This window comes from Amblyraja radiata, chromosome 45, assembly GCF_010909765.2.
Source record: "Amblyraja radiata isolate CabotCenter1 chromosome 45, sAmbRad1.1.pri, whole genome shotgun sequence".
NCBI lineage: Eukaryota > Metazoa > Chordata > Chondrichthyes > Rajiformes > Rajidae > Amblyraja > Amblyraja radiata.
In genome coordinates this window covers 13,738,985-13,759,090 of record NC_046000.1, presented here as the reverse complement: position 1 = coordinate 13,759,090, position 20,106 = coordinate 13,738,985, and the positions used below count along the sequence as shown (strand labels likewise).

Below are 20,106 nucleotides of genomic sequence, written 5' to 3'. Positions count from 1 at the left end.
GATATGGGTAAACCCGTACTAATGGGACTAGTGTAGATGAGGTATGAACGAGTTGGGCCAAAGGGCATGTTTCCATGCTGTATGACTCTACAAGACTCTTTGGGGAGAGACACAGTGGTGCAGTTGATAGAAACACACAGTGCCGTAGCTCAGGTGTCCTAAATTTTCTGAGGCGCAACTTTCATCATTGTTCAACTTCTGTCAAGGAGAAGCTATACTTCACCCTCGTTAGACCTCATTTGGACTACGCAGTTGCAGCATGGGACCCATACACAAATAAAAACATGTCTTCCATCGAACGTGTCCAAAGGCAGGCACGCAACTCGATTTGTTACTAACACCTATGAGAGAGAAGCGAGTGTCACCAAACTTCTGAATTCTCTGGGGTGGAACCCTCTCCAAGACAGACGTGAAGCTCACCGTTTGACCTGTTTTTACAAAATGTTAAATGGTCAGCTCGACATAGATTACAAGACCTACACCAAACCCAAACCAATTAGGAGCAGACGAGGGCATTCGATGCAATTTATGATCCCAGCTACAAAGACAGATGTGTACAGCAATTCGTTCTTCCCCCGCACAATTAAAGCATGGAATAATCTCCACCCAACTATAGTTACCCAACCAGATGCAACTAAATTTAAAGTAGCTCTTTCTTCCCAATAACCCTCTCTGGCTTAAGTCCTCCCTCCACCACCTCCAGTTTAAATTCCATTTGGAATATTTTGGAAGACCAAGAAACCAAGAACCAAGACCTCACATGATGTCTGTGTGGAGCTTGCAGGTTCTCCCTGAGACTGCATGGGTTTCCTCTGAACAATGAATACAGCAGATGAGGTTGGAGGAGGTGCAGGTGAACCTCTGCATCACCTGAAAGGACTGTCATACAAAGGGGCAGGCGTAGCTGGGGCCCACGTGGGTGCCCATAGCTACGCCTTGGACTTGGAGGAAGTGGGAGGAGTCAAGGGAGAAGTTGTTGAGGGTGAGGACCAGCTCCGCTAGGCGGAGTAGAGTGTTAGTAGAGGGAAATTAGAAGGGTCTGTGGTCGAGGAAGAAACACAGGGTTTTAAGGCCTTCCTGGTGGGGGATGGAGGTGGAGAGTGACCGAACGTCACTAGTAAGGGAGTGGGGGCTCGGAAAGCGGAAGTCATTAAAGAGACGAAGGGCATGTGAGGTATCTTGGACATAGATCGGGAGAGATTGGACCAGGGGGGAGGAGCAGGCAGAAACAATGGGTTTGCCAGGGCAGTTGTGTTTGTGGATTTTGGGAAGAAAATAAAAACTGGCTGGGAAACGATAAGGTTGGAGGCTGTGGATGGCAGATAACTAGAAGTGATGAAATCAGTAATGGTGTTTGTGATTAAGGCCTTGTGTTCATCTGTGGGATCGTGGTCTAAGGATAAGTAGGAGAAGGTATCTTTGAGGTGAAGAAACTGTTCTTGAATCTAGAGGTATGTGTGTTTTCACACTTCTATAGCTTTTGCCTGATGGGAGAGGGGAGAAGGGGGAGTGGACAGGGTGCGACACATCCTTGATTTTGCTGCTGGATTTGCCAAGGCAACGCAAGGTATAAATGGAGTCAATGGAGGGGAGGTTGGTTGTGTGATGGTCTGGGCTGCGTCCACAATATCTTGCGGTCTTCTATGGAGCTGTTCCCAAACCAAGCTGTGATGCATCCCGATAACTTTCCTGCATCCTCGGCTTTACTGAAGATTGAGAGTAAATTAATTAGGTGGCATAGATAGGATGCTTCATCCTGCTTGTATGGCACCATAACAAGTTAGGCTTGGTGTGAAGTGGATTGGCTTTGAAATCAGTCCTCCTAGATCATAGCAGCGCTGTGAACAGATTAAATAAACCCTGTGTGGACCTGAAGAAAGATACAAGATTTCAAGATTAATTTATTGTCACATGAACCAATTAAGGTACAGTGAAATTTGAGTTCCCATACAGCCATACGAAGTGAAAAGCAACAAGGCACCCTGCCACATAAAATAAAATGTAACATAAACATGCACCACAGCAGATTCCACTGTGATGGAAGGTAATGAAGTTCAATTATCTTCCTCTTTGTTCAATGCAGTCGGGGCTGTTGAACCCTCCGCAGTCACCGCTACTGACTGTCCGAGGCCCTCGCATCGGGATGATCGGAACTCCCGCGTCGGGACGTTTGAAACTCTCTCCGTGACATGGAGCTCCCGAGTCGGCCTCTTCTTACCAGAGACCGCTGGCTTCACAATGTTAAAGTCCACAGGCCCCGCGGTTGGAGCTGTCCACAGTCGATCCTTGGAAAAGGATCGCAGCTCCGCGATGTTGAAGTCCGCACAGCGCCCGCGGCATGAGCGCCGGGCCGTTCTCCAGGAAAGACGCCAACTCCTCGATGTTAGGCCGCAGAGGCGACGGAGATACGATTCCGTGAAAAATCGCATCTCTGTCGCGGTAAGAGATTGAAAAAAGTTTCCCCCGATTCTCTCCATCCCCCACATCAAACAAACCGAGAAACTCTAAAACATTCTTTTAACACTTACTTAAAATTAATAAAAAGAGTAGAAAGGACAGACAGACTGTTGGCGAGGCAGCCAATGCTGGTGGTGCATCGACTCAATCAATGGGGTTGATTAATGCTTTAATAACAACTCAGCACACTCTAAGTTTGTTTTGTGCTATTCACTGATGTGCCATTCTCTGATGTGCTTTTCACTGATTTGCTTTTCAGTGTTGGGTTCAAACCAGGAAAAACATTGAAAAGCCAGGCGGCACCAACAGCAACAACAGCAGCAGCAGGACTGAGGAAGGCCGCTGCACCAAGTAATCCGATTCCTGTAATAACCTGTGAAAAAAAAAGATATTTTCAAGTATAGCAATGGATTCTACAGTAGAAATGTTCCAAGTGATTCTAAGTGATGTCATCGATGACATGACCTCTGGTGACTGCTCCTTGTGCCTTTGCCGCCCCTTCCCTTCAAAGCATTACTATTTTAGTCTAAACGTTACCCCAATCCCCAACCCAGTTGGATCTCACTGCCAAATATACATAAGCCAGCCAGTGAACATTAGTTTAGTTTATTGTCACGTGTACTGAGGTACAGTGAAAAGCTTTATGTAGAGTGCTATCCAGTCAGCAGAAAGACAATACATGATTACAATCGAGCCATTCACAGTGTATAGATACACAATAAGGGAATAACGTTTAGTGCAAGATAAAACCAGCAGAGTCCTATCAAGGATAGTCCAAGGGTCACCAAAGAGGTAGATGGTAGTTCAGCACTGATCTCTGGGTGTGGTAGGATGATTCAGTTACCTGATAACAGCTGGGTAGAAACTGTCCCTAAATCTGGAGATTGATAAAAATGCTGGAGAAACTCAGCGGGTGAGGCAGCATCAATGGAGTGAAGGAAATAGGCAAGTTTCGGGTTGAAACCCTTCTTCATACAGAATCTGGAGATGTGTGTTTTCACACCTATACCTCTTGCCTAATGGGAGAGGGGAGAAGAGGGAGTTGCCAGGGTGCGACTCGTCTGTGATTATGCTGGTGGCCTTGCCGAGGCAGCATGAGGTATGAGTCAATAGAAGGGAGGTTGGTTTGTCTGATGGTCTGGGGTCCATCCACAATTTGCTGTAATTTCTTGCGGTCTTCGTTGGAGCTGTTCCTAAACCAAGATGTGATGCATCCTGATAAAATACTTTCTATGGTGCATCTGTAGAAGTTGGTGAGAGTTGTAGGGGACATGCCAAACTTCTAAGGAAGTAGAGGCGTTGGATACATATAACATTCTTGTACCATCATGTCCCATGCATTTGAAGGGACAATAATTCGCTGGAGGACCAGTCCCCAAAGTAATCTCAGCCCCGTCAAAGAACAATTACTTTATGTCCACGTTATATACTGTACTTACCTGAAATGATATCTGTATACCATACCGAAGTGAATTAACAAAGTGTTCACAGTTTGCATTTAGTGCATTGTAACGCACACTGCATCCAATCTTTTCTTTAGCCTTTTTGATTATCTTGTCAACGGGTAATGGATTCCATATCCATCTGATCCATTGTTGACTTTCCAGGAATCATAGTCAGCCACCTCGTCGAGAGGCTGCCTCTTAATCACACCAATCCCTTCCAACCTAGTATCTCCACTTGCACCATCTAGAATAGATATTAAATGGTCTTTTATCATCTGATAGTATCCCTGGTATGGGATGAATTACACGTGGACAGAGAAGTCTACAATGCAAAACATGTTAAATACGAGAATAAAAGTGAACAGCTTTTACCAATATATAAATGTACGACGTCTCCATCTCCCATGTAGAGGGCCCAGTGTGTAAACAGACTTCGACGTATTTCAATCAAATCTCCAGGTTTTGGTTTAAACTGGAAATAAGATAGAGATCACATTATAAACCAACACCAGATGTTAAACAATTTGGGTTATATTTTCATCGAATCATACAGTGTGAAAACAGGCCCTTCGGCCCAACCTGCCCACACTGACTAACATGTCCCACCTGCCTGCCTTTGGCCCATATATCTCTAAACCTGTTCTATCCACGTACCTGTCTAAATGTTTCTGAAATGTTGCGATAGTACCTGCTAAACGTTGTGATAATACCTGATGTTTGTAGTGATTTGGATTCTGATGGTTAGGGTTCAATACAACAAACCCAACAACATAATAATATTTCATGAATCATTTGTACCTGCAGGAATGCAAATCAAATCTGTGCACTTTGTACTTGCGATTGTTTTTTAGCCTTTTGCTAAAAATACATCTATTGATGCTCCTGAACACATCATCAGTGATGTAACCTGGGGTCATTGGGTGCTTCGGGTCTTTCAACATCAGACACCCTCGCCCAGGCGACCCAGCCGTGGTTGATCAGACCACGACTTGTGTTAAGGTGCCATTCGCTCCTCCCCATGGACATTCTCTCCTGATCCAGAGCCATCTCGAGGCCTTCTCTGCTGCCTCTGTAGTGTTCTTGATGGCCTTTCTCCTCGCCACTCCGTTTATGCCCAGTGCACTCAAGGCTTTGTAGAGCGATTGCCCTGCAAAACCTCTGCAGCCAACCACGATGGGCATACACCTTGCCTTCCAGCCCTGCTTACGGCAGTCTATGACCAGCTCTTCATACTTCGTTCTGATATTAACCTTCGTCTTAATATTTACCTGGTGAATCTGTGCAGCAGTGTACCCAAGAAGGTGGAACTAATTTAGATAAATCTGCCAATACTGTAAGATAATTCCTATTTGTGATCCAGCCCTCTTGAGCTTAAGGTCAATATTTCACATTTATTTAATTTTGTCCGTTGATCTTCACTTGTCCTGGTTGAAGAATCACTGCATCTGTCTGCTGATCAACAATTCTCAGCATCTTGCCAGAGAACGTACTGATCTGTGGTGATTTGGGGCTGAGGGTAGTGAAATGGGGAAAGGTAAAATGGTATCAGATGAATCCACACAGGATTCACAGAGTGCCTGCAACAGTTTTCATGAGGGAACAGATGATGAGAGATGGCTTAAATAAGAGAAAATAGAAGGCTTCAGAAACAGAAACCGAGATGGAGTTAAAAGAGTCAAGGACGCCCGGTTATCTGGCAACAAAAGCAAGATGAGGAATAAACTGCAAATATGTTTTATTTAATTTTAGTTTTGTGTTTGATCCTGGCTTTGGGCAATGAATTAGTGCAGACACCTTTGTTAGAAATGGATGTTCTTATAATCCTTGCACCATTGTGGTTCAGTCGTGTGGTGGTTGGCAGTGTGTCTACCCTCTCCCACACAATAAGCAGCGATCAAATAAACTCCGGTGTGAATTCAGTGTTTGTGGATGTCAAACCCCAACCTATTCCCACATTCAGTTGTTAATCATTTCCAACTGCCTAATTGTTCCTGCGTTTCATTGAGAAAGCTGAAACTAGATCTCATTCTTTTAAAAACTCCCTGTTACTTTTCCATGTCTGCTTCTCTGACCATCTCAAGACTCTCTGCCAACGATGCAATGTTGGCTCAGACCAGAAGGTTTCCATTTATTTAATATTTATCCAAAGTTAACGACAGGGAAAGTGAAACAAAGGGTACAAGGTTTCAAGTTTTTATAGTCAGATAGTAGAGTAAACAGGAACTTACTCTCACAACATGAAAGTGAAAGAGGCCCAGGTAAGTTATGGCGCATTAGAAATTGTTATTTCTGAGAAAGCTTTTGAATTTCCCATGAAGCAGCTCGAGAGAAAGCACTCAGGCCATCTCTCATATTTGCTGGAAACGAAGGCTGATATGCAGGAGGAGGTTCCCAAAGAGCATAAAAACCTGTAGTTGGTCCAAATTGCCTGTTTTGCTGCGCTTTTGTTGATCTTCACTTGTCCTGCTGGAAAATTCACTGCATCTGTCTGCTGATCAACAATTCTCAGCATCTTGCCAGAGAACGTACTGATCTCTGGTGATTTGGGGCTGAGGGTAGTGAAATGGGGAAAGGTAAAATGGTATCAGATGAATCCACACAGGATTCACAGAGTGCCTGCAACAGTTTTCATGAGGGAACAGATGATGAGAGATGGCTTAAATAAGAGAAAATAGAAGGCTTAGGAAACAGAAACTGAGGTGGAGCTAAAAGAGTCAAGGACACCCGGTTATCTGGCAACAAAAGCAAGATGAGGAATAAAATGTAATAATGTTATATTTAATTTTAGATTGGTGTTTGATCCTGGCTTTGGGCAATGAATTAGTGCAGACACCTTTGTTAGAAATGGATGTTCTTATAATCCTTGCACCATCGTGGTTCAGTCGTGTGGTGCTGGGCAGTGTGTCTACCCTCTCCCACACAATAAGCAGCGATCAAATATACTCCGGTGTGAATTCAGTGTTTGTGGATGTCAAACCCCAACTTTTCCCACATTCAGTTGTTAATCATTTCCAACTGCCTAATTGTTCATACACCTTCTTCATACAGAATCTGGAGATGTGTGTTTTCACACCTATACCTCTTGCCTAATGGGAGAGGGGAGAAGAGGGAGTTGCCAGGGTGCGACTCGTCTGTGATTATGCTGGTGGCCTTGCCGAGGCAGCATGAGGTATGAGTCAATAGAAGGGAGGTTGGTTTGTCTGATGGTCTGGGGTCCATCCACAATTTACTGTAATTTCTTGCGGTCTTGGTTGGAGCTGTTCCTAAACCAAGATGTGATGCATCCTGATAAAATACTTTCTATGGTGCATCTGTAGAAGTTGGTGAGAGTTGTAGGGGACATGCTAAACTTCTAAGGAAGTAGAGGCGTTGGATACATATAACATTCTTGTACCATCATGTCCCATGCATTTGAAGGGACAATAATTCGCTGGAGGACCAGTCCCCAAAGTAATCTCAGCCCCGTCAAAGAACAATGACATTATGTCCACGTTATATACTGTACTTACCTGAAATGATATCGGTATATCATACCGAAGTGAATTAACAAAGTGTTCGCAGTTTGCATTTAGTACATCGTAATGCACACTGTATCCAATCTTTTCTTTAGCCTTTTTGATTATCTTGTCAACGGGTAATGGATTACATATTCCATCTGATCCATTGTTGACTTTCCAGGAATCATAGTCAGCCACCTCGTCGAGAGGCTCCCTCTTAATCACACCAATCCTTTCCGACCTAGTATTTCCACTTGCACCATCTAGAATAGATATTAAATGGTCTTTTATCATCTGATAGTATCCCTGGTATGGGATGAATTACACGTGGACAGAGAAGTCTACAATGCAAAACATGTTAAATAGGAGAATAAAAGTGAACAGCTTTTACCAATATATAAATGTACGATGTCCCCATCTCCCATGTAGAGGGCCCAGTGTGTAATCAGACTTCGACGTATTTCAATCAAATCTCCAGGTTTTGGTTTAAACTGGAAATAAGATAGAGATCACATTATAAACCAACACCAGATGTTAAACAATTTGGGTTATATTTTCATCGAATCATACAGTGTGAAAACAGGCCCTTCGGCCCAACCTGCCCACACTGACTAACATGTCCCACCTGCCTGCCTTTGGCCCATATATCTCTAAACCTGTTCTATCCACGTACCTGTCTAAATGTTTCTGAAATGTTGCGATAGTACCTGCTAAACGTTGTGATAATACCTGATGTTTGTAGTGATTTGGATTCTGATGGTTAGGGTTCAATACAACAAACCCAACAACAAAATAATATTTCATGAATCATTTGTACCTGCAGGAATGCAAATCAAATCTGTGCACTTTGTACTTGCGATTGTTTTTTAGCCTTTTGCTAAAAATACATCTATTGATGCTCCTGAACACATCATCAGTGATGTAACCTGGGGTCATTGGGTGCTTCGGGTCTTTCAACATCAGACACCCTCGCCCAGGCGACCCAGCCGTGGTTGATCAGACCACGACTTGTGTTAAGGTGCCATTCGCTCCTCCCCATGGACATTCTCTCCTGATCCAGAGCCATCTCGAGGCCTTCTCTGCTGCCTCTGTGGTGTCCTCGCCACTCCGTTTATGCCCAGTGCACTCAAGGCTTTGTAGAGCGATTGCCCTGCAAAACCTCTGCAGCCAACCTCGATGGGCATACACCTTGCCTTCCAGCCCTGCTTACGGCAGTCTATGACCAGCTCTTCATACTTCGTTCTGATATTAATCTTCGTCTTAATATTTACCTGGTGAATCTGTGCAGCAGTGTACCCAAGAAGGTGGAACTAATTTAGATAAATCTGCCAATACTGTAAGATAATTTCTATTTGTGATCCAACCCTCTTGAGCTTAAGGTCAATATTTCACATTTATTTAATTTTGTCCGTTGATCTTCACTTGTCCTGGTTGAAGAATCACTGCATCTGTCTGCTGATCAACAATTCTCAGCATCTTGCCAGAGAACGTACTGATCTGTGGTGATTTGGGGCTGAGGGTAGTGAAATGGGGAAAGGTAAAATGGTATCAGATGAATCCACACAGGATTCACAGAGTGCCTGCAACAGTTTTCATGAGGGAACAGATGATGAGAGATGGCTTAAATAAGAGAAAATAGAAGGCTTCAGAAACAGAAACCAAGATGGAGTTAAAAGAGTCAAGGATGCCCGGTTATCTGGCAACAAAAGCAAGATGAGGAATAAAATGTAATAATGTTATATTTAATTTTAGATTGGTGTTTGATCCTGGCTTTGGGCAATGAATTAGTGCAGACACCTTTGTTAGAAATGGATGTTCTTATAATCCTTGCACCATCGTGGTTCAGTCGTGTGGTGGTTGGCAGTGTGTCTACCCTCTCCCACACAATAAGCAGCGATCAAATAAACTCCGGTGTGAATTCAGTGTTTGTGGATGTCAAACCCCAACTTTTCCCACATTCAGTTGTTAATCATTTCCAACCGCTTAATTGTTCATACACCTTCTTCATACAGAATCTGGAGATGTGTGTTTTCACACCTATACTTCTTGCCTAATGGGAGAGGGGAGAAGAGGAAGTTGCCAGGGTGCGACTCGTCTGTGATTATGCTGGTGGCCTTGCCGAGGCAGCATGAGGTATGAGTCAATAGAAGGGAGGTTGGTTTGTCTGATGGTCTGGGGTCCATCCACAATTTACTGTAATTTCTTGCGGTCTTGGTTGGAGCTGTTCCTAAACCAAGATGTGATGCATCCTGATAAAATACTTTCCATGGTGCATCTGTAGAAGTTGGTGAGAGTTGTAGGGGACATGCTAAACTTCTAAGGAAGTAGAGGCGTTGGATACATATAACATTCTTGTACCATCATGTCCCATGCATTTGAAGGGACAATAATTCGCTGGAGGACCAGTCCCCAAAGTAATCTCAGCCCCGTCAAAGAACAATGACTTTATGTCCACGTTATATACTGTACTTACCTGAAATGATATCGGTATATCATACCGAAGTGAATTAACAAAGTGTTCGCAGTTTGAATTTAGTACATTGTAACGCACACTGCATCCAATCTTTTCTTTAGCCTTTTTGATTATCTTGTCAACGGGTAATGGATTCCATATTCCATCTGATCCATTGTTGACTTTCCAGGAATCATTGCCAGCCACCTCAGCGAGAGGCTCCCTCTTAATCACACCAATCCTTTCCGACCTAGTATTTCCACTTGCACCATCTAGAATAGATATTAAATGGTCTTTTATCATCTGATAGTATCCCTGGTATGGGATGAATTACACGTGGACAGAGAAGTCTACAATGCAAAACATGTTAAATAGGAGAATAAAAGTGAACAGCTTTTACCAATATATAAATGTACGACGTCCCCATCTCCCATGTAGAGGGCCCAGTGTGTAATCAGACTTCGACGTATTTCAATCAAATCTCCAGGTTTTGGTTTAAACTGGAAATAAGATAGAGATCACATTATAAACCAACACCAGATGTTAAACAATTTGGGTTATATTTTCATCGAATCATACAGTGTGAAAACAGGCCCTTCGGCCCAACCTGCCCACACTGACTAACATGTCCCACCTGCCTGCCTTTGGCCCATATATCTCTAAACCTGTTCTATCCACGTACCTGTCTAAATGTTTCTGAAATGTTGCGATAGTACCTGCTAAACGTTGTGATAATACCTGATGTTTGTAGTGATTTGGATTCTGATGGTTAGGGTTCAATACAACAAACCCAACAACATAATAATATTTCATGAATCATTTGTACCTGCAGGAATGCAAATCAAATCTGTGCACTTTGTACTTGCGATTGTTTTTTAGCCTTTTGCTAAAAATACATCTATTGATGCTCCTGAACACATCATCAGTGATGTAACCTGGGGTCATTGGGTGCTTCGGGTCTTTCAACATCAGACACCCTCGCCCAGGCGACCCAGCCGTGGTTGATCAGACCACGACTTGTGTTCAGGTGGCATTCGCTCCTCCCCATGGACATTCTCTCCTGATCCAGAGCCATCTCGAGGCCTTCTCTGCTGCCTCTGTAGTGTTCTTGATGGCCTATCTCCTCGCCACTCCGTTTATGCCCAGTGCACTCAAGGCTTTGTAGAGCGATTGCCCTGCAAAACCTCTGCAGCCAACCTCGATGGGCATACACCTTGCCTTCCAGCCCTGCTTACGGCAGTCTATGACCAGCTCTTCATACTTCGTTCTGATATTAATCTTCGTCTTAATATTTACCTGGTGAATCTGTGCAGCAGTGTACCCAAGAAGGTGGAACTAATTTAGATAAATCTGCCAATACTGTAAGATAATTTCTATTTGTGATCCAGCCCTCTTGACCTTAAGGTCAATATTTCACATTTATTTAATTTTGTCCGTTGATCTTCACTTGTCCTGGTTGAAGAATCACTGCATCTGTCTGCTGATCAACAATTCTCAGCATCTTGCCAGAGAACGTACTGATCTGTGGTGATTTGGGGCTGAGGGTAGTGAAATGGGGAAAGGTAAAATGGGATCAGATGAATCCACACAGGATTCACAGAGTGCCTGCAACAGTTTTCATGAGGGAACAGATGATGAGAGATGGCTTAAATAAGAGAAAATAGAAGGCTTAGGAAACAGAAACTGAGGTGGAGTTAAAAGAGTCAAGGACGCCCGGTTATCTGGCAACAAAAGCAAGATGAGGAATAAACTGCAAATATGTTTTATTTAATTTTAGTTTTGTGTTTGATCCTGGCTTTGGGCAATGAATTAGTGCAGACACCTTTGTTAGAAATGGATGTTCTTATAATCCTTGCACCATCGTGGTTCAGTCGTGTGGTGCTGGGCAGTGTGTCTACCCTCTCCCACACAATAACCAGCGATCAAATATACTCTGGTGTGAATTCAGTGTTTGTGGATGTCAAACCCCAACCTATTCCCACATTCAGTTGTTAATCATTTCCAACTGCCTAATTGTTCCTGCGTTTCATTGAGAAAGCTGAAACTAGATCTCATTCTTTTAAAAACTCCCTGTTACTTTTCCATGTCTGCTTCTCTGACCATCTCAAGACTCTCTGCCAACGATGCAGTGTTGGCTCAGACCAGAAGGTTTCCATTTATTTAATATTTATCCAAAGTTAACGACAGGGAAAGTGAAACAAAGGGTACAAGGTTTCAAGTTTTTATAGTCAGATAGTAGAGTAAACAGGAACTTACTCTCACAACATGAAAGTGAAAGAAGCCCAGGTAAGTTATGGCGCATTAGAAATTGTTATTTCTGAGAAAGCTTTTGAATTTCCCATGAAGCAGCTCGAGAGAAAGCACTCAGGCCATCTCTCATATTTGCTGGAAACGAAGGCTGATATGCAGGAGGAGGTTCCCAAAGAGCATAAAAACCTGTAGTTGGTCCAAATTGCCTGTTTTGCTGCTCTAAATTATCTTTAAAATCAGAGTCTATGCCGTTTTGGTAGTCCCTGAGGCTGGAAGGCTGTGTAGGGTGGGAGATTGCAACCTTCACGTGGTCCGCCCTGTTTCGACGAATGCAATCAACCTGGTGTGCACAATCAAATAAGATCAATTAGAACAAATTGTCAAACAACTTTAGGCTGTGCACGCCACGCGCAAGAAGAAGAAGAAGGCTGTGGAACTTGGGCTTAACGGAATGAGGTCTGGGTCCACTGGTAAGGAAGGCCAGGAAATGGGGGACAAGTCTTCGGTGCAGACTTAGGACACAAATAGGTGGTCACACGGGCACATGCCCCCAGATGTACAAATCCACCCACACAGGGCTACCGATTAACAATCTCGCCCGCATCCTTTTCTTCAGCTCCCTCTCCCTTGTCTACCTTGTTAGACTGTTGGGAACACTTGGACAAAGGGCATGAAATGCACAAACAAATTGGGCTTTGATATCCGCAAACACTGAATTCACACCCATGTTAATTTGATCACTGCTTATGTTAGTGCGGGAGAGGGTCGACATTCTCCCCATCAACACCACCGAACCACGGTGGTTACAAGGATTAAGATCAGAACATTCATTTCGAACAAAAGTGATTACGTTCTTGTCCATTGTCCATTCATTGCCCAAATCAAGATCAAATGATGCGATAGAACCTTATTCATCCCAAGAGGGAAATTGATCTGCCAACAGTCATAAAACACAAGGTACATGAAACAAGAAATTAGAGTGACGAGTGGAAAAGATTGGGGATGTGCAAAGATTTGGGGGGGGGGGGGGGGGGGGGGGGATCACCAAACCTAAATGAAATATAACATATTTGCAATTTATTCCCTATCTTGCTCCATCTTGGTGTCATGTTTCCTCAGCCGCCCACCTTGTTTCCCACCGCATCTCCTCACTGGCTCCCACTGTCGTCCTCCATCCCAGAACTGACACCTTCACTCACCGTCTCTTTTAGCCCCTTTACTCTCCAAATTCCTGGACTGAGAATGCCAGCCAAACGTTTGCCAGTGCCCGACCACACCCGGCATCAACTCCACCATGACATCAGAAAGCCATGTCCTCTGAAGACCACTATATGAACAAAGGAAAGCTCAGGGAAATCCCCCCCACACACATCGAATACGGCCCGCTGTCAGCGGACCACAGTCTCCCACGGCTCTGGGTGTAGGTTGTTGAGCTCAGACATTTTCTGACTGATGGAGATAATATGTCTGAGCATCGATAACCAGCATCTGCCCAGTGACCAGAGCTGAGATTAAAAATTACCTTTCGATTGTTCATGTTCACTTGGTGAGTTTGATCTTCCTCTGATTTTGACTACACCTGCAGACCAGAATGTAGACTTGCTTTCGATTCTAGTCGTTTATAACCTGAGCGGGTCCAATATTGACATGAACTTTGCTCTTACACGTTTCATAAGTTTTTATGATAAGAGCAGAATTAGGCCATTCGCCCAACCAAGCCTACTCTGCCATTCAATCACAGCTGATCTATATTTCCCCCTCAGCCCCATTCTCCTGCCTTCTCCCCATAACCCCTGACACCCGTATCAATCAAGAATCTATCTATCTCTGCCTTAAATACGTCCATTCAGCAATTAAGAATGTGAGACACACAACAAAAAAATCACTCTTATGGACTTTATGGAAAGTGGAAAACTGGAAGTGTACAGCGTTCATGTATACACTATTTACTGGAAAATTGGGTTACAGAGTTTTCTAGAAGTGCAACCCCCACCCTCCCTGTGATCCAAGAGTCATCAGCAATGCGGGTAGATAGCAGTGTTGAGGACAGGTGGAACGAAGTGGGGGAGGGGATCTTGTAGGGAAAACGTGTGGGTGGTTGGTGGATCGAACCAAGAGGGGGACAGGACAGAAATGGGTGCAAGGGGGAGGAGGGTATGGGAATCATGTATTGTCTTTCTACAGTAGGTGCTGGAGTAACTTAAATGCTGGAGTAACTTAACGGATGAGGCCGGATCTCTGGATAGAAGGAATGGGCAACGTTTCGGACGAGACCTTCACTACTCCGGATTTCGGGTTGAGACCCTTCATCAGACTGATGTCAGGGGAGGGGGCGGGACATAGATAGAATGTACTCGTATACAGTAAGACTAGTGGGAGGGCTATCTGAAGTTAGAGAAGTCAATGTTCATACCGCTGGGGTGTGAACTACCCAAGCGAAATATGAGGTGCTGTTCCTCCAAGCGATATATAATTGTCTTTCTACTGACTGGTTCACAAAAAAACCCAACCTTTTCACTGTACCTCCGTATACGTGACGATAAACTAAACTGAAACTGAAAGGGGAGAAATGGGGAATAGTGGTGGTGGATTAAAAGGAGAGTTAGAGAGAGAGAGAGAGAGGAATCGATAGATAAAAGTTGCCTGAAACTGAAAAATTCAATGTTCGCTTCCTTGTGTTGTACACTGCCCACTGCTACGAGGTGTTGAAACAAGGATCTGCAGATGCTGGTTTACTAAAAAAAAAAGACACAATGTGCTGGAGTAACTCAGAGGGTCAGGCAGCATCTCTGGAGGAGATTATACATGGCCTTTTCTAAGGGGGACACTTCTTCAGACTTCAATGGCCAGGAGAGCTACTGGAATCACAGAGGGAGGGGCAGTGACAGAGGGTCTCACAGTACTCATGTCGGAGAAAGAAGGAGAACATCTTCAAAGTAGGCATACCTCGAGGATATTTCACAGTGTAATAGTGAAATGGCGACACAAGGGACTGCAGATGCTGATTTACAAAAAAAGAGAAATTGTGCTGGAGTAACTCAACCGGTTGGAATCTTCCGTTCCCATTCTGAAGAAGTCCAACATGCAACTTCACTGATCCATGTTCTCCAGAGATGCTGCCTGTCTTGCCGAGTTACTCCAGCACTCTGCATCTTGGGTGGATGTTGAGATGTGCCCAATTGTGGGAGAGTCACGAACAATGAGAGAGTTACAAGACACAGAGACAGTCATTAGAAACATAGACAATAGGTGCAGGAGTAGGCCATTCAGTCCTTCGAGCCTGCACCGCCATTCAATATGATCATGGCTGATCATCCAACTCAGTATCCTGTACCTGCCTTCTCTCCATACCCCCTGATCCCTTTAGCCACAAGGGCCAGCCACATCTAACTCCCTCTTAAATATAGCCAATGAACTGTGGCCTCAGCTACGTTCTGTGGCAGAGAATTCCAGAGATTCACCACTCTCTGTGTGAAAAATGTTTTTCTCATCTCGGTCCTAAAAGATTTCCCTCTTATCCTTAAACTGTGTGACCCCTTGTTCTGGACTTCCCCAACATCGGGAACAATCTTCCTGCATCTAGCCTGTCCAACCCCTTAAGAATTTTGTGCGTTTCTATAAGATCCCCCTCAATCTTCTAAATTCTAGTGAGTACAAGCCGAGTCTATCCAGTCTTTCTTCATATGAAAGTCCTGACATCCCAGGAATCAGTCTGGTGAACCTTCTCTGTACTCCCTCTATGGCAAGAATGTCTTTCCTCAGATTAGGAGACCAAAGGAGATTAAATCAAGTTCAGAGTGTTTAATTGGCATGTGTATCAACAGAATAGTGAAATTATTACTTGCTGCAGCATAACAAATCTGTAAACACAATAATCATAGATAACACGTAATCAAATTCAACAAATTAGTAAATCAATAAATGACATTTCTTCTCAGAGGTGGTGAATCTCTTGCTATTGAGGGAGTGCAGCGTAGGTTCACCAGGTTAATTCCCGGTTATGGTGGGACTGACATATGTTGACAGAACGGAGCGACTGGGCTTGTATACACTGGAATTTAGAAGGATGAGAGGGATCTTATTGAAACGTAAAAGATTATTAAGGAATTGGACACGCTAGAGGCAACATGTTCCCGATGTTGGGGGAGTCCAGAACCAGGGGCCACAATTGAAGAATAAGGGGTAAGCCATTGGAATGGAGATGAGGAAAAACATTTACCAGAGAGTAGTGAATCCGTGGAATTCTCTGCCACAGGAGGCCGGTTCTCTGGATGGTTTCAACAGTGAGTTAGATAGGGCTCTTAAAGATAGCGCAGTCAGGTGATACGGGGAGAAGGCAGGAACGGGGTACTGATTGGGGATGCTCAGCCTTGATCACAGTGAATGGCAGTGCTGGCTCGAATGACCGAATACTCCTGCACCTATTGTCGATTGAATTCTTTGTCCCTGGGGCTGGTGCAGGTCAGATCAGTTGATATGTATGAAAATGTGAAGGATAAATGTTTTGGAAGGTTGATGGTGATTGGGAACTGGCTCGGAGGTGGTGTTGAGGCCAGTGTAGACCAGCCAAGATCACAGTGAATGGGGGGCAGGTTTGAGGAGCTGGAGTGGGTGGGGTGTCCATGGTTGTGTTCTGGTCTAAGTACAGCTAACCATCACTGCACCCCGTCCCACCTGGCACCCACACCCCTTCCCCTGCACCAACACCCATCTCTCCACCAACACCGACCCCCACACCCACCCCGCAACAAATGGGTGTTTAGTTTTCTCCTCACGGATCACTGACAGCGGTTTAGTGTTTACAGACTGACAGAACTCACTCACTCACCACAAGTGTTTTATTCATTTTTCATCAACTCGGTGTAAGACGCTCTCCAGACGGTCTGCCCGAGCGTTGTTGACCTCCCAGAGGAGCGAGATGTCCGTCGGGGAATGTTGCCGACTGGCCCACTGCAAATCTCCAAATCTGAGGAAAGACATTCTTGCCATAGAGGGAGTACAGAGAAGGTTCACCAGACTGATTCCTGGGACTTTCATATGAAGAAAGACTGGATAGACTCGGCTTGTACTCGCTAGAATTTAGAAGATTGAGGGGGGGGATCTTACAGAAACTTACAAAATTCTTAAGGGGTTGGACAGGTTAGATGCAGGAAGATTGTTCCCGATGTTGGGGAAGTCCAGAACAAGGGGTTTAAGGATAAGGGGGAAATCTTTTAGGACCGAGATGAGAAAAACATTTTTCACACAGAGAGTGGTGAATCTGTGGAATTCTCTGCCACAGAAGGTAGTTGAGGCCACAGTTCATTGGCTATATTTAAGAGGGAGTTAGATCTGGCCCTTGTGGCTAAAGGGATCAGGGGGTATGGAGAGAAGGCAAGGATGGGATACTGAATTGAATGATCAGCCATGATCATATTGAATGGCGGTGCAGGCTCGAAGGGCCGAATGGCCTACTCCTGCACCTATTTTCTATGTTGCAGACTGCAGGAGTACGCGCTGAGGGACGCACTGAAGCTCGTTGCAGCCAACACCAAGGCTCGGTGGGGGAAGCCCACAGAGTGCGGTTCTTCTGGTGCTGGACATGGGGGCAGGGTGTGGTGGAGACGCCCCTCAAAAATAAGGGAAGGGACTCCACGCCAGTGTATAGTATTGAATGTAAGCATAGCTTCCGAGAATGTCGGATGGAGTTTAGATTAGATTAGATTAGATTGTCCTTTTTCGGTCTGAACGAAATGCTGTTGCCTTCGAGTTGTGTAATACAATACAATACAATCAGTTTTATTCGTCACATTGCACGTAAAGTGCAAGTGAAATTAATTTGGTTCCTGTATTGTATATATTTATTACGAATAAAGTCTATTTTGAAATTTAAAAAAAAAATGTTTTGTTGTAACGTGGCCGTTGTTATTAACAGCGACACCGATTGACCCACTGACGGCAATGTCTGATGTGGCTGTGAACGACACTGTACCACTGATCTTATTTTGAATGTTCAGTGAGATGAGTAAACAGAAATGCCCCCCTGTGCCTTGTGCCCAGTCAGAGCAGAAATCCACAGTTTGTGAAATCATCGAGATCTGTGGCACAGGTCGAGACCACTCGGCCCATCGTGTCTGTGTCTGCTCAACCCCCATCAATATTCGTGTGCATGTGGATTCGTACATCTGCCCACGAGTCTACACGTGTAGGAAGGAACTGCAGATGCATAGACACAAAATGCTGGAGTAACTCAGCGGGACAGGCAGCATCTCAAAGTCAAAGACAAAGTCAAAGTAGCCTTTATTGTCATTCAGACCTTGTGGTCTGAACGAAATTTTGTTGCCTTGCAGTCCTACATATAGTAAAAATGACAAAAACACACAATAATCACAAATCTCTGGATACATCCAGCATTTTGTGTCCATCATGAGTCTACATGAATGTTAACTTGGCTCGGACAAAACTCTGAACTTTAATAACCCATTATCTGTTATTTGCACTTGATCAGTTTATTTATTCATGTGTGTATAGATGATTTCACGAAATGTCATTGGGTCATAGGTCTTCATGCACGAAGCCACAAAATCCAACTGGGTTACATACGTCACTTCCGGTACATGTTATTGATGCTGGAAACGCGCACTTTCAAACCTGTTAAAAACCGCGAAAACGGTTAATTTGTGCGCTGTAAATAACTGTGCAAGTCGGGGTGACCGTGAGACACAGCTATCCTACTTTAGAGTTCCAAAGATGAAGAAAAATGAAGGTAAAGAGAAGAGGGAGCTGAAGGGAAAATAACAGCGGAAGTTGTTGGCCGTGCAGATATAAAGATAGAAAATATCGGGATTTATCGCGTTTGCTCGCTGCATTTCATCAAAACTAAGGCATTATTGATGTTTTGATGAAATGCAGCGAGCAAACGCGATAATTCCCGATATTTTCTATCTTTATATCTGCACGGCCAACAACTTCCGCTGTTATTTTCCCTTCAGCTCCGTGCGTGAAGACCTATGACCCAGTGACCTTTCGTGAATTCACCCGATATATTTATACAGTGTGTATATGGACACACTGATCTGTTCTGTAGTCAATGCCCACTATGTTCTGTTGTGCTGAAGCAAAGCAAGAATTTCATTGTCCTATCCAAGATGGCGGATGTGCAGGAGTGGGCGCCGTTTGTGTATGGCAGCCTGCCCGCAGTCCGTCTCTTCACCTTTTTTTAATTTTAGGTCCTGTTAAAAATGTTAGCTGGAGGTCTTTTATGTGGTGGGGAAGGGGGAAACTTTATTTCTTAGTCCCCTACCTGGTCGGAGAGGCAGCATCCCTCCGAGCTGCTTCTTCGCCCCGTCCTCGCGGCCTACCATCGAGAATGGAGCGGCGTTTCCTGTCGGGACCGGCCGGGACTACAGCTTCGGCTGCGGTGCAGTGCAGGGATACCAACACGGAGCGGGCGATGCCTTACCGGGTCGCCGTGCGGTGAGCTCCGGAGCGCTGTGGCCGCCGACTCCCAACATCGTGGAGCTGTGGCTGCGGGCGTCCGGCCGTGGGCGGCGCTGGATTTGGAGCGCCGCGGAACCTGGGATCGAGTTCGCCGGGGTCGGAGCTCCAACCGGCGCGGCCTGAGGACTACGAGTGCCCCGGTCTCCGGTCTCCGGGGAGGAGGCAGCCGCTCCAGACTTTCCAAGTCGCTGAGGAATGTTTCACCCGACGCCGGAGTTCCATCTTCTCGGCAAGAGGGCCCTGAAAATCATCGGACTGGCTGCAAGGCCACAAATGGGCCCCGACCTCGGGTGTTTCACAGAGGAAGAGGACTTAACTTTCTGGTGCCTTTCCCCACAGTGGAAATTTTTGATTCTGCTGGGGGGGGGGACGTTTGTGTTGAACTCTATGTGTTGTGTCCATTTTCTTTATTTTTTTAACCTTTTTCTCTGGTTTGTATGGAAACTTATTGTCTATTTTATGTAAAGCATTTTGGTGTCAATGCGAGTTGACTTAAAACGTGCTATATAAATAAAACTTACTTACT

General features: G+C 44.7%; 1 protein-coding gene across 2 annotated transcripts in view; it reads right to left on the bottom strand.

Moving 5' to 3' along the window:
* LOC116968470 overlaps positions 1 to 13,719 on the bottom strand; it is a 68,249-nt gene extending 54,530 nt beyond the window's left edge. For both annotated transcript variants that reach the window (XM_033015236.1, XM_033015237.1), the window contains exons 1-2: positions 13,624 to 13,719; positions 4,309 to 4,374 (exon numbers count right to left, since the gene is read on the bottom strand). In XM_033015236.1, coding sequence (XP_032871127.1) covers positions 4,309 to 4,374; positions 13,624 to 13,638 — 81 coding nt within the window. In that variant the 5' untranslated portion in view covers positions 13,639 to 13,719. The remainder of the gene's footprint in view (positions 1 to 4,308; positions 4,375 to 13,623) is intronic.
* Between the last annotated feature and the right edge of the window lie 6,387 nt (positions 13,720 to 20,106).